Raw genomic sequence first — 14803 nt, 5'->3', positions numbered from 1 at the left:
GAGAAAAGCCATTGGCTGTTTTCAATGCTCCACCACCTCCACGAGTGCAACCGCCAATCTGGTATAATCATTGGCATGTCTATGTTTAATAAAGCCTGACTATTGAGTGGCAATGAGGCAAGACCATATTGGTGTAACCTAGACTCTAATATTTAAGTGAATTTTTTTACATCACAAATTGGTAGTGCTGCCGGCCTGTAGAAAGGTCAGAGTGGTGGACGTTTATCCGGTTTCAAGAGCAGGACCAGATGGGAGCCCGCACAGAATCTGTCACCATCTCCACTCCAAAAAATAGCTAAAGACCTTTGCCAGGAGCTCCACTAGCAGCAAGGTGTATGTTTTGTAGAAGGAAGTGGAGAAGCCATCTGGGCCCTGTGCTTTTCTGAGAAGTATGGCTTCAGTGGCTGCTCTGACCTAATCAGGGGAGATTATTTCCTCGAGGAGGCTGAAGTCAGCCGCCAAGATGGGAGGCATAAAGCCATGTAGATACTCGCCTTGGAGACGACCATCTAGGGCCTGTGCCTGGAATAGGGTAGCATAATAATGTTTGGAGATGAAGAGAATCCTCAGGGTATTGCAGTATGAATTGCCATCTTCATCTAGTATCTTTTTAAGTTGCGCGTGGCAATCTTTATCAGATTAGAAGCCAAAAGCTGATCAGCCCTATCATCCCCTTTTTGTAGTAGGTTTGATTTTTGTATAATCATTTATTAGCAGCCTTCTTCATGTGGAGTTGTTTTAATTCCACCCATAATCTACAGAGTTCTCTCATATATCTAGCAGTGCCCCCTCATTTATGCTTAGCCTCGGCCAATGAAAAATGGGCTTTTAACTCTTATTTGTGTTGCTTCACAAGATGTTCAAAGGCAGCTGTATGGGATGTAAGCTTGCCACAGAAGGTTGCATTAGCTGCATCCCATAAAGCGGAGGGGGAGACCGCACATTATCATTTTCGATAAAGTAATGCTCAATAATGTTGCAGATTCGGTCCATCAAAGCTGGGTCTCTCGGCGCTATTTCGTTCACTACCTGTGGTTTTGGAAAAGGCCTATGAGGATGACTCTGAGCTCATCATCATCCAGACCGCTGCGTGGTCAGAGGTGGACTTAATATCTATGGAGGTATCTACCAGGTTGGGCAGGGGGGAGCATGACATACAAAAAAAATCTAAACATGAGTATGTTTTGTGGACGAGGGAGTAATATGTGCAGTCACGTTCATCCCTGTGATGGTAGCACCAGGCATCCTCCAGTGTCAAGTCGAAGATACAATGTGTGAGGGAGGCAGGAACCACTAATTGCCATGGTGAAGTTGAGAATGATCAAGGTCCAGATCTGCAGGGACATTAAAGTCACAACCCAGAACCATGTAACCACCCGCAAAGTGTGAGATCCTGGGGTAGCGGTCTGTATAGTAGGATTGTTTGCCTTTGTTGGGGCCTGAAACAGAAAATATAGTCAACAGAACCTCCCCCCAAAAAAGATCCCTGCCCACCACTCTGTTCTCGTGGTCAAAGAGTGAGATATCAACCCGGAAGATTAAACCTATCTGAAGCAGAATGGCTACACCTCTAGTTTTGTGCAATATGAAGAGTGGAATCCCACCATTGTTCTGAATTTCTTTTGCATGTTTTAATTGATAAGTGAAGTCTTATTCATACTCCTGAAAAACTATTATATTTACCAAACGTCGGACTTCTTCATGAAAGAACACCAAAAATAACTTTTCTACTACTTTTGAAAACATTGGTATAGTTTGCTAAACAATGTTGGTTTAAAACTGCCATTCTCTTGGGTTGAAACGCCTCTCTAATTAGGTTCCTTCGGAAAGATGTATCTGCAAAAATCAATTCCAGTTAGAAAAATGTCAAACATGGATAAATGAACAAAGCTTCTGAAAATGTGATATAACTGTTCTTTTCTAATTATGTAAACTAATGTCTGCATTTCTCTAGGCATAATAGACGAAAAACCCCTAATAAAAGCAACAATATAGCAACGCTTTAGCAGAAGGCAGCTTTGTGGGATGGTCTTAAGCCACTGCAAGGTTTGCACATAGGAATTTAGCGAGTTGATAGCTTGAGCTGTGCAATACTGACTCAAAGATTTGCAAAGGTTGGTTCGCTTAGTGTTCCGAGGAGACTCTTGTAATTCTATTGGATCTTCAATGGCGGTTGACTAAGATCTTTTTGAGGAAGCTGGCTGGGACAATCACCAGCATCGGAACCTTTCGATCCTTTGTTTGTACCAATGCCTATTACCTTAGGTTACTCAGCTTTCAGGAATGGGAACAACAGCATTGAAGGGTGATTGAGGGAGGTGGAGGCCCTCTACTACACCGCTCCACACATTCTTCAAGTCTACCACCACACTACATACTATTTTGCACCTGAAAAATTGCAGTGAACGCTATTTATGCCCGTATTATAATTTGCAGACAGAGAAAGCGAGCAGAACGGCTTGCCTCATTTTCAGTCCTGGTCAGATTCCGTAAAGATTTGTACTGGGCAAATACAGATAACTTTGTTTGGTACTCATAGCTGCAAACAGAATAAGGAACAAAAAGATCCGGCCAAGTGTAATCCAAATCAGCTTGGTCCTACTGTGTATAAGGAGAAATAAGAAAGATTCACATACTTGCTTAATATTAAAAAAAAAAACACATATTTACAACAGTTTGCAAAATATGTTTGTAAAATTTCTGGAGCACGAAAATCATATGCAAAGCTGTAAGGTTTTGCATCTTTACAAACGATATCTAATGTATTGTTTGAAGTGCCCCTCTATTACATGTCGTGTCCAGACATTTTACAAACTGTTGTTATGAAGAAACTAAACAGTTATACCTAAATTTGCACAACTAGGGAAAATTAAGCAATAAGTTGCACCAGGTCTGCGACAGGGATTTGAGCCAAGAAATTACTCTTCCTCGAGGTAGGCATTAGGTTTGAGAATATTTTTTCATTTAAAAATGTTCACATTCTGTGTGTGTTAAGCACTCTGCGGGACACATTCAAAGTGTAAAGAGTATTAATCAGTGTCAAACAATAGTTTTTGTACTGGGAGTACAAAACCTATACATGACATCATGAACACACCTTTGTACTATGGTAAGAGAAATACAGCTTCATATTTTAATAGGTGTGCCGCTATTTTTCTCTCGCCCTTTGGTTGCTGCACTGCGTTGCATCAAATTTTGGAATAGGTTGACATATTAATACTAGCTATCACTTGCTTATGGTACATTGAGTTTTCAAAAACTTACAAAAATCAGAAATTATTTTAATTGTATTCTATACTTACAAATGTTTACAAATTTGCAAGATTAATCTAAAAGGCACTTTATATATCCTTTAGGTTTGCAAAGTACTTAAGTTTTTTGCACTGTGGTAAAAGTAAAGGTTACAAAATTTGGGAACTTTAAGGCCCAAATGAACTTGCACAACTGAATGACTTTCTTCATTTATAACTTGAGGCAGACAAAATGCAGAAGAAAAATTCTAAAAAGTATGTAAACCAAGAATGTTTGTAGACACTTACAAAATCTTAAGATATGATTTCTACATGCTGAGAAAAGTGAGCCGAATCCATGCTCCCCATGTCTTAGCCAGGGTAAGACTAGATAGAATATGGCCATTGTAGCACAGGTTGGCGGAGGCTGTCTTCTGGTTGTCTGACGTCTGCACATGTGTGAGAGGATGTAGTTAAGAACCAAGAGCTGCTTATTTATTAGCTGGTGGATTCATTGTCACGTGGAGCCCAAATGTTCATATATTTCAACCAACTAGTACAAATGGATTCCTCTTCTACTTCCAAAGAAATACCATGGGGAAAGTGGTACAAAAGCCTGCATTTTAACTGCCAGTTGATATTCTGCATTTATTGAGTATTTCCATATGTGCCTGAGTCACAGCATTTTATCTTAGAAAGTCAGCCGAGAGAAAATTTGATTTCTGAAGTAGCAATTACATTTCGAATCCTAGTAGGATGATATAAGAAGTTAATATGAAGTTTGGCTGTATGGGTTTCTGTCTAACCTTCTGGACATAGGTACGAATTCTACTAAGTTGCTGCAGTGTGTTAATGTCCTAAAGGTGTAGGTTTCCGTCTGCCTACTTGTCTTCCACCTTTTAGTTATTTTACTCTTCTTCTAATAGTAAGCCACAGTGCCAGCGTACCATTGAGCTCAGCTTTCAAACTGAGTTACCTTCCTCCTCAGTCTGGGGATTTGCTCACTCCCTAGCATGCAGGTGTGCCTGTATGTTTGTGTTACAACCGGTTTTTGTTTGCATGTCTGCGGTAGGATACGTTTTTTCATCCAATCTGTGGTAGTCTGCTGTAGGATCAGCTTTTGCCTCCATGTCTGCGGCAGGATACGTTTTTCTGTGCATGTCTGTGGTAGTCAACTTCAGGATCAGCTTTTGCCTGCATGTCTGGGGTAGGATCAGTTTTTCCATGCATGTCTGTGGTACTCTGCTGTAGGATCAGTTTTGCCTGCATGTCTGAGGTAGGATCAGTTTTTGCCTGCATGTCTGAGGTAGTATCAGATTTTGCATGCATGTCGGTGGTAGTCTGCTGTAGGATCAGTTTTTGCCTGCATGTCTGAGGAAGGGTCAGTTTTTGCCTGCATGTCTGAGGTAGTATCAGTTTTTGCAAGCATGTCGGTGGTAGTCTGCTGTAGGATATGTTTTTGCCTGCATGTCTGAGGTAGGACCAGTTTTTGCCTGGATACCTGCAGTAGTATTTGCTTCATTGGTGGCCCATCCATCATTATTGCACCACATCAGCAGTGTGCAGCTGCAGGGACCTTCCGAAGCAGCAGACTTCAAAGATTGCATTACTCTTTACATTCTACGGAAGCAATTTCTCCCACCTAAGTGCTAGACAGAAGGATGACTTTGGAAGCATGAAGGGTGCTTTGTAGCAGCATTCTTATCCGAAACTACCTCATAAGCATGATCCATTGTATCCAAAAACTACAATACTCAAATGAGCGTATGTGCATCAGTTCATGCAGCACAGTAGCAGTATGCACAAGACAGCTATCGTCCATTTCTTTACTCTTTGGTCCATCTCCGGATGATGCCCAGCCAGGATGTCCATTGTATGTAATTGAGGGAGTGTAGATGCCAAACTTCCTATTCGAGGACATATTTGAGGAGAACACTGTTGAACAGGGACCATGGGCGCAGAAGAAAAGAGGAGCAAGAGCAATGTTCTGTGGAGGAGCAGGGATTTAGGACAAGAGATAGGCAACCTATTCTCTGCATGCCCCAACAAGTTATGTACCGGAAAGTCTGCCCTGTAGACAGCTGTTGAGCTCTAATTAAGCACCATTATTACTTCTCTGCTAATTTGCCATTGCATGTTATGACTGCTATGCTATATATCCACCATATTTGCTTACATTTTCAGGTATTATTCGCACAGTGGCTCCTTTAGACCATGAATCTGTCTCCAGCTACTGGTTGTCTGTGACCGCTGTGGACTCTGGCTCCACCCCTCTTTCATCCATCACCCAAGTGTACATTGAAGTGGCTGACATTAACGACAACATCCCACAGCTCTCACGGCCTGTCTTCTATGCTGTGGTAATGGAGAACTCCCCAAAGAACGTTTCCATCCTACAACTTGAAGCTAATGACTCCGATGCTTGCTCAACTGGTCGGCTCTCCTTCAGCATCATCAATGGGAATGCCCAGGGATTCTTCACCATTGATCCAGTCACCGGTAAGTACCTGGCCAATGGCTGAGTATTAATGGCTAAAGCCACCTGTGGAAAAGGATGTGCCAGTTTGAGAGACTAAATTAGCAATCTCAGAAATCATCCCAGGAGCAGTACTTTATTTAGGTTGGGTGCAAGGTTTCTTTCTTGTCTCTCATTACTAGCAATATAGCAGCAGCAATTTTAGAGAGGCTGTTTTTTGTAGAGGTGGAATGGAGGTTTATAGTGAAAATAGTGAATGTAGGGGTAGGAGGTACGACTTCTGAATAGAAGGGGCAAGTTTTTTTTTATAAATAGATGGGTAACGGCCTGACTATTTATCGTTTCTGTATGTTAAAGGTATTTGCTACGAAAGACCACATTCTTCTTCAAGTGACACAGCCCTGAGTAGAAATCAAAGGCATAATTTTAATTTGAGTGGCTGTTTCCACTACATAGGTGGCAGGTGTGTCACAAACCTTAGAGATGTCTGCTGCCATGCCACATATTTTCCAACTACAATGGTTCTCGTAAGTATTAAAGAAGCTGTGTCTTGCCAAGTTGTCATGGAGGAACTGCCTTTTTGTGTTATAGAAAGACAAACTCTCATGGAAGGCGTCTATTTTAGAATTCATATAGGAAATGTCCCAAACGCTCGGTATTTTGTTCCTTGAACATGAGGTACATTGAAAATGTTTTGTTTCTGGGACCACGCAAAATTCTTATTTTGGACCAAAGGGCAGCTCTCTTATTTTGCAGACCATCTGATGTAATTTCTTGCTTTCGAAATTAGCAAATTTGTCATTGTGACATTGTCCCGCAGCAAAATCATGCCGGCATCGCTACCACTGAAATACTCATTGGTGCCCGAAGTTACAATGACTACTCATGCAATGATATTTTAGCCTCCAGGAGAAATAATGTTTACGTAAATTAAACAGTCAAGTGTATATAGAGGTAGTGTACTTCGATGGGTCGGGTGTGAGCCACATAACTTTGCTGCCAGGTGCCCTTCTCCATAGTTCTTAATCTATTTATTTGATGTGGCTACTGAAGCTTTTCAACAAGCCGCAAACAGTTTGCAGTTTGAGGTCGGACGTATATAGAAGAGTCTATATTTGACGCAGATGAATGTTAATCACAACTCTGCATGTTACATTTCAATGGGCCTACTGCCTGTTATTCCTACCTATCAAACTTCGGGCCTGATTTAGATATTGGCGGACAGATTACTCCGTCAGGACGGTGATGGATTTCCCGTCCATTTAAACATAAATCCCAATATATCCTACAGGATTTATATTTCAGCAGACAGGGTATCCGTCACCTGTCCACCAAAATCTAAATCAGGCCCCTACTGTTTTACTTTTAATTAATTCTTCCTTGATTGGTTGTAGTTTTTTAATTTACAGTTGTGTATTATTTTGCTTGGTAGCGTGTTCAAGATAGTTTGTTCCTTTTTTTTTGTGCTTTTTAAATAAAAACAAAAGCCAACAAATGAGAGTATAAATACGTTATTTTTCATATGAACATATTGACAGTGCCAAGTTTAATGTAGGAGAAAGGTTTGTGTATGGATAATTATTGTAAGATTAAGGGGGTTATTACAATTTTGGAGGAGGTGTTAATCCGTCCCAAAAGTGACGGTAAAGTGACGGATTTACCACCAGCCGTATTACGAGTTCCATAGGATATAATGGACTCGTAATACGGCTGGTGGTATATCCGTCACTTTACCGTCACTTTTGGGACGGATTAACACCTCCTCCAAAGTTGTAATAACCCCCTAAGTGTTGCCTGTGGGCAGTCTTGAGGGAGGTGAGCCAATGATCAGCACCTATGAACACGAAGAGTTGCAGTGCAGGGATCCCATTGAACAGATAGACCAAAACCCAGATGCCTGACATTGGCCCTGACTATGCGTTGGTCGGTGTTTTTAACCCCTGCACTATACGTTGGTCGGTGTTTTTAGCCCCCGCACTATATGTTGGTCGGTGTTTTTGCCCCCCGCACAAACCCCTGTTTGCCCGGGGGTTGAAATAAGCAGGTGTGTGGTGTTTATCGCACTTGGTGATTACCGGGTGCATAAAATTCTTCATTAGAGTGTGGCAGGTCAAACCTATCAGTATGTAACAGGGGAAAATAATACAGAATTCACTGTAACATGTCGATTTGTTGAAGTGATTACCAAAATTCATATGATATTCTCCAACATTTCAGAATAGGTGGTATTTTTCACAACAGATAAATTCCAAACCCCAGGGGGAAGGATTATATTAGGTTCAATAAATAGCATCTACTCCTCAGAAAAACACATAATGAAGGCCATAATGTTTTGGATATGATAAGGAGATTAAGGTTAGCAAGTGTAATTTCCGAGTTCGAATATGTTAACTCAGGACTGAAGAAGGGTAGTCCTAAATTGAGGAATTTGTGATTCTGTAACCTAGGATCAATGGATTTTAAAGAGTTCTCTTAGTTGACAGCCATCCAGTTATGTGTCAATAGACAAAGATAGGTGCTTTTTGAAAGAAAGTAAACATCCTTTTAACAAAGTTTAGAACCATTCCCAATTGGACAAATGTATTCAGGGAGATTGCAATCAGAACAAGCATTTGCAATGTAATGGGTCTCGCATTTGCGCAAGTCAGAGCTTTTACCATTGTAAACTCCTAACCAGACTTTTCTTGCCACATAACTTGAAAATCAAAAGTAAAACAGCTTCACATCAGCAAGCCGATTCACAGCACCACGGCCGCCATGAACTTCATCGATAAGAAGAGACACGAAAGGAAAAAGAAGTTTGCTCGCAGTCAAACTTATCGGCAAAAGTGCAATTAGCCATGTAACAGGGGCGATAGCCAAGGCGGTAACAAAACCTCCCCAAGGGGGGACAAATGTTACCAATGTCATCAAAGGATTTTTGAAGGGCAAGCCCATGAACAAGTGATAGTGATGGGCGTTGTTAAAAGCCCAGATACATACCAACACGTTGGAAAAGCAGCGCATGTGCACTGCTATGCTCGACCTAAAAATGTTAAAGTGGTGGAATTTGCTGAGGACAAGTGAGGGTATTTATTGATTTATACATTTTTAAATGCAGAACACTCACCACGGGTCTAGCCTCTCGGTGCAGTAAACACTTGTGTTTGACAAAAAACAATTCATGAAAATAGAAAATAAACATTGTATTATGAAAATGCAATACAGATTGAAGGTGGGAAAGTCAACTAAAATGGAGGAAGAACACAACACTAAAAAAAGATGTGGGGTGGTGGAGTGGGAAGCTTGAAGATGGAGAGAGAAAGGTGCTGAGACATGAAGGAAAGGGCTGGGTAAGCAATAACAATTGTGTCTTATACACGGGATAGTCGCTTGTTTTGGGAAGATTGGAGAGTTCATGAGGTCTGAGGATGGGAGAGACATTCACAGGAGAAGTTTTGAGCGATAACGAGGACCTTCAGGACATATCTGGTGAGCTATTACTTCAGGTTTTAAGGAAGAAAAATCTGAAGGGTCATTTTTTGTTTGAGGTGTAGGAGTTGTTTCAATGGGTTTTTGAAAGATATGAAGTTGTTCAATTACGTGAGTTCTTTGGGAAATTTGTTTCAAAGTTTCCCTTTTGCCACTTTCAGAGTTCTGCTTCTGAAGTTTGCAAGTCTCCATTTTGGGATTTTCTGTATGCAATCAGATTTGCAACACAGCATAGTCAGTGCTTGAAGAGTCTAATAGGTGTTGAGGTACTTTTGTCGTGATGCCTTACCATACAGAACATTGGCCCCTGTGTTGTATTAGGTGTTCAGTGGTTAGCCAGGATAATTGTGGCCTAGAGTGGAAATGTGTCAATTATTCTGCAGTTGAAGAAGATCTGTATGGCTCTTTTCTGCACATGTCGGCGTTTTACAATGGCTTTGTGGTGTAATAATGTACTACTGAGCCAGTAGTTTTGTGTCTTCAATGGTTACAAGAGAGCTCGTTTTGGATATGGCACATAGGTGATAAATTGATAGTTTGTTGATTGGATGGTTGTTTGGGTTTGAACACTGAAATATAGTTGAGTCAAAAGTTGAGTTGACTTTGCGGTTACACACCCCATCTACTGATTGGGAGAAGAGGTGGTCCAGCAGCACATGGATGTCTAGAGGAGGCGTTTAATCATTTTTTTTGTATGAAGATCTCTGTCTTATCACAGTTTATGCAGATGCCATTCTTGTTCACCTAATGTTTGTCAGAAAGGAAGCAGTCAGATAGTTAGTACCGTCAGTGTATTACCACCATTTGTAATCTTTCTTATTGATCAGGTGGGCTAGCAGCTACGTATCCTCATTGGGTATCACTGGGAGGAGAATGTTGAACTTGGGGGAAGCCACATACTAAGTTAGTACGTACTGAGTCTTGTTAATCCAGTTTTACTTGCTGTTTTTGTTCTTCCAAGAATTATCTGAACTAGTCCCATGCTTTCCCTGTAATGTTAAAGCAGAGCTTCAGGCAGATTAGGGCTGTTACACAATGTCAAACGATCCCAAATATCTAGTATGATGAGAGCTGCAGATGGGAGGGGAAATCTGAACATCTTTCATAGCAGATGCACTGCAGTAAAACAGAAAAGCCCAGGTCGAGGATGAGATCACTAAGAGAGGTATGGCATGTGTTGGTAGGGACAGTGAGGGACTAAGCCTCTTGGGGCCAGATGTAGGAAAAAAGTGGTTTGTGATTTTCTAATAGCAAATTTTGTTGGTTTGTTATTAGGAAATCGCAAACTGCGAGGTACTACAGTGTGTTTAATACCGTTTGCAATTGCCAAATGGGTATCCAAATGGGTCGCAAGGGACCTGCCTCATCAATATTCATGAGGCAGGTCGCAATTTGCGACCCATTAGGAATGGCCACAATCACAGTGATGGTGGTCTGCTGGGGTCAGCAGACCACCATGTCTGTGACTGCTTTTTAAATAAAGCCTTTTGTTTGGTAATTTCCTTAAAAGAAAAAGGGATTCATTACAAAAACAAAAATGAAAAGTGTTCTTTTCATTTTTTAAGAGTAAACAATGGTCCGTGGGATGACTGGCTACTCTTAAAATATGTTGTCACCCATATTCAGAAAGGGGAAGGGATAGCAGGGTCCCCTGTGCGGTTGCGAATGGGTTACCATCTCTTCTATGGAAAAACATTCATACATACCAGCGCTATTCGATACTAGGAAGGGGATGCTGTAAACACGCCCCTTCCAAATACCGAATCGCAAAAGCAAAATGTGATACAGTAATAGGTTTCTGAGTCGCCTTTTGTACATAGGAAATAGCATTGTCTGGTTGCAAACTGCACGATGGGTGGTTTGTGACTGGAAAAAACATGCTTCGTACATCTGGCCCTCGGTGAGGTCGAGGTGCAAAGCGCTTATCAGCTGGAGATGACAGATGACAAACAATAAAAAATATAAAGCGGAGCTAGAGGGAGTGCCAGGCAAGGTAAAGGAGAGGGATAAAAGGCAGTGCAAGGAGGCGATGAGTATAGTGGTTTAAAGTGTGCCACAAAAAGAGAGACAATGAGTAAACGTTCATGGAGCAGTGTGGATAATAAAAGTGGGCACAATTGTGAGAGGGCTATGTGGGAGATAGAATGGGAGACCAGATTATGCTAATAAGGCGATAAGAATATCAGAAAATGATTGCTAGCCGGAAATAAGCAGTCAGGTTATCTAAACCAGGGATTATGTTGAGGAAAATGAACTGGTACTCCGATACAGTAGAAAATAAATAGGGTGTAAGTGACGTGTGTCCTGAACAGACTGCCGGTGGCGTTTGTCATTGTTGCTATGGTGCTACAGATGCTGACCGCACATCTTCACATCTGTGCTGTTAGCTGGAAGCTGCATAAGAATATTGGATGTTTAGAGAAAATCTTCAGCTCTGCCTTCTCGTTGTGCATTACTTTGAAAAGCACAATGCCTGGTAGCTTGAAGAGGAGTTCTTGTTGGTTACTAGACGCATCCACAAGTGGTTAGACTAGTACAGGAATACAAACAAAGATAGTGCGCTTATTGTCTTGATTTAGCCTTGTGACTATGGTTGCTCCGGCCTAGAGGAGATGGTGACTGGACCAGGCATGTCTACTTTTTATGTGACAAGTCGAAAGTTCGCACTGAGTGTGCCAGGGGAGATTGACAGTAGCATTGTTTATTCTTAGCACTAACAATGTGTGTTTGTAATTGTCGGGGCTGAAGTACAAAACAATGTAATTAGCAGCGGAATTCACCTTTGAATTTGTCAAGACTGAGATTAAAGGCAATGTAATTAGCATGAAATTAATATTACCTGTTCAAGCATATAGCCCGCGTTTCATCTTCCTCCATGACTGCGAGTTAACTCATATTTTCGGTCAAGGTTATCTAAGTGATGAGCAGGTGCGCTTGTGCGACGCAGATGATTGCTTAGCCTATGCAGATTGGCTGCTTTAATTTCTCAGGCGCAGAGTCGTAAATTGCGTCAGATGGGGCAGGCAAGATTTAATGACAAGAGTGACCCTTAGTAGAAGGACCTTGAGAATAAATTGTTAGCTTGTGTTTCACTTTAGGCGTTCTAGGCCTAAAGACATGCACTGCTCATGTGGGCATGTAATATTTAGTGGCAACAAAAATTGCTATTTCCTGCTGTCGGGTGCTAAAAAGTTGTTGTTTGAAAGCGTGCTATGGTACTACACTCCATGGGGGGATATTATATTTTCGATCGTATACACTATTACCCTGATTGTGAGCTAGGTGCTATTTATCACACATGATAATACTTTGGGGAAAGTTATTTATTTGGTGTGATAAAACCTATTAGGAGTTGATGGGAAATAACATTAACATTTTTGAATTTAAGGCACCAAAATCCACATGATACGGTTAAACACTGAATGCTTTTCCCCGTTAAATTTCGACAGGTTTGATCCTGAAAGTTAATGAAGTTTGAGGTATTGAACATATCCGATAATTATCGGGTGCGTTGAATACCAACTAACTTGTAATTATGAACTCTTGAGTAAACAGGGGTTTACACATGGGTCAACATATACCGGCCACCTCGTAATCAGGCCCTATGTGTCGAAATGATTGCCGAGAGACAGATGAAATGATAGAAGCATCAATGTTTGGGGTGGAAACAGATCAAGTACAGCTCAGGAGCACCCACACTTCAATGGGTCTCTCCAGGAACTCATGCACCTCAGTTGTCTGCGGCCCTGAGTGTTTAGATATGGAAGAGTGGTAGGGAGCAGGTTGTTGAGACGGAATCCCCAACTCCTGTCCGAAAGCAGTGCAGCCACATGGAAGCAGATACTCAGTAAGTGGGGTTTCTTCCTAAGGGCACTTTATTCTGAAGGATTTTTTCGTCACTCGGTCATCCCTGTAGTATTGTAAGGCAGCAGTACTTATTGGAAGGTACCCAATGGCATTTGTGAGGAATTTTGTATTGGGTGAGAAAGTAGACTTGTCAGAAGGCAAGAGGGAATATCATTGTATGGGTTGTATGGAAGGAAATATATGGACAGATTTATTGAGTGCTCAGTAATTATAATCTGGTTTCTGCAGCCGTTTTGGTTATACATGTATTCATACTCAGAGAGGGATTGAAGTGTACTCTGAGGTTGGTGGCTTTGGGTTTTGTGGTTAAGATATAAAGGTGGGGGTGGGCTGGGTAAGCAAAGTAGGCATGCTGAAGCTTACATGTGTTCTGAAGGGTTCATCTTAAGTGATCTAACAGCCACGCTGTGGTGAATGACCGTGAGCCACTGTCAGATCTGTAATTGTCTCTGTGATTGTCATTGGGTAGTGAAAGTGGAAAATGAGGAAATGATTGGGGCATTGTCGCATAATAGTGATAGGAAAGTGTGAAAGAAGTGATAGTCTGATAATATGGGAGCTAGATGCTATTGAACGCATGTGTAAAAACATTCAAGGCAAGTTTCTAGGACTCACGCTGTTTAATGGCCAGGGCTTCTTTCTAACTACAAAGGAGTGGATGCGTTTTTTAGCTTTAATGTTTCGATGGAGTGAATACATTATTGTTATGGATATTTGGCACAGCAGTGCAGTTATGAAGACAAAAGGGCAGCGCCAATCCTAGCCTCAATGTATTGTTATGTTGTTCAATAGAGATAGTGCTCAATATGGGTCAAAGATCAATGTGAATTTCATCTAAAAATGAAGGCTAGGAATTTAATTTGGTGGGTGTTTGCATTTGGCCATAAGACTCTTGAGTGCAGGGGCACAGGTGAGAGAGATAAAAGCTAGCATGAGTATAATGGCAACCTCGCATCCCCTTGTCTATTACATAATAAGACTACCCTACAAAAAACAGTACACTCTTCATGGCTCTCTCGTCCACCAAGTCCACCTCCCACACACAGAGACCCAACAAAATGCCTCCTTAACCTTCTGGAAGAGGAACACTATATTGAAAAGCAAGACTATTGTGAGCCTCAAACAGTTATCACAACTAGCAACAGCTCACATTACACTACTTACCCTTCTCCTAAACAAAACAACAGTACCACTAACACACCTTTTCTAAACTGCCAGCTCATAAATGCTCGATCACTCTCAAAAAACAAGCACCACATCTACGACCTGCTCACAGACACACAACCTGACTTACTATTCATAACTGAATCCTGGTTGGGAGATGACATGGCCCAAGTGTTGCACGAGGCCGTTCCTCCAGGCTATCAAACCATTGCACAAAACCGTATAGGCAAGAGAGGAGGTGGGCTAGCTATTATATTCAAACAGGCATTGAACCTCAGTAAAACAGACAACATCTCCATACAAGGTTGTGAAGCCCTCCTTACCAGATGCCACCCTACTCCAACTTCCTCCTGTAACTTTCTCCTCCTTTACAGACCTCCACCTAACAACTCCACATTCCCAGATGCTTTTCTAGACACCGTCTCAAACCTTATTACACTAAACTCCAACCTATGCATTCTTGGGGATCTTAACATTTGGTTTGACAAACCCAGTATGCCCCATCCAAAAGCTATCACCACTGGCCTAGTCGCATTGAACCTACATCAGATTGTACACAATCCCACACACATCGCTGGACACATCCTAGATGTCA

The 14803-nt window shown here is 41.5% G+C and overlaps 1 protein-coding gene across 2 annotated transcripts in view; it reads left to right on the top strand.

Annotated features, from left to right (window-relative positions):
- FAT2 (FAT atypical cadherin 2) overlaps positions 1–14803 on the top strand; it is a 234157-nt gene that overhangs the window by 36695 nt on the left and 182659 nt on the right. For both annotated transcript variants that reach the window (XM_069199589.1, XM_069199588.1), the window contains exon 3: positions 5415–5729. In XM_069199589.1, the coding sequence (XP_069055690.1) occupies positions 5415–5729 (315 nt within the window). The remainder of the gene's footprint in view (positions 1–5414; positions 5730–14803) is intronic.

This window comes from Pleurodeles waltl, chromosome 7 (assembly GCF_031143425.1).
Source record: "Pleurodeles waltl isolate 20211129_DDA chromosome 7, aPleWal1.hap1.20221129, whole genome shotgun sequence".
Lineage (NCBI taxonomy): Eukaryota > Metazoa > Chordata > Amphibia > Caudata > Salamandridae > Pleurodeles > Pleurodeles waltl.
Note: the sequence above shows the minus strand (reverse complement) of the source record. Positions and strands in the feature narration are given on the sequence as shown.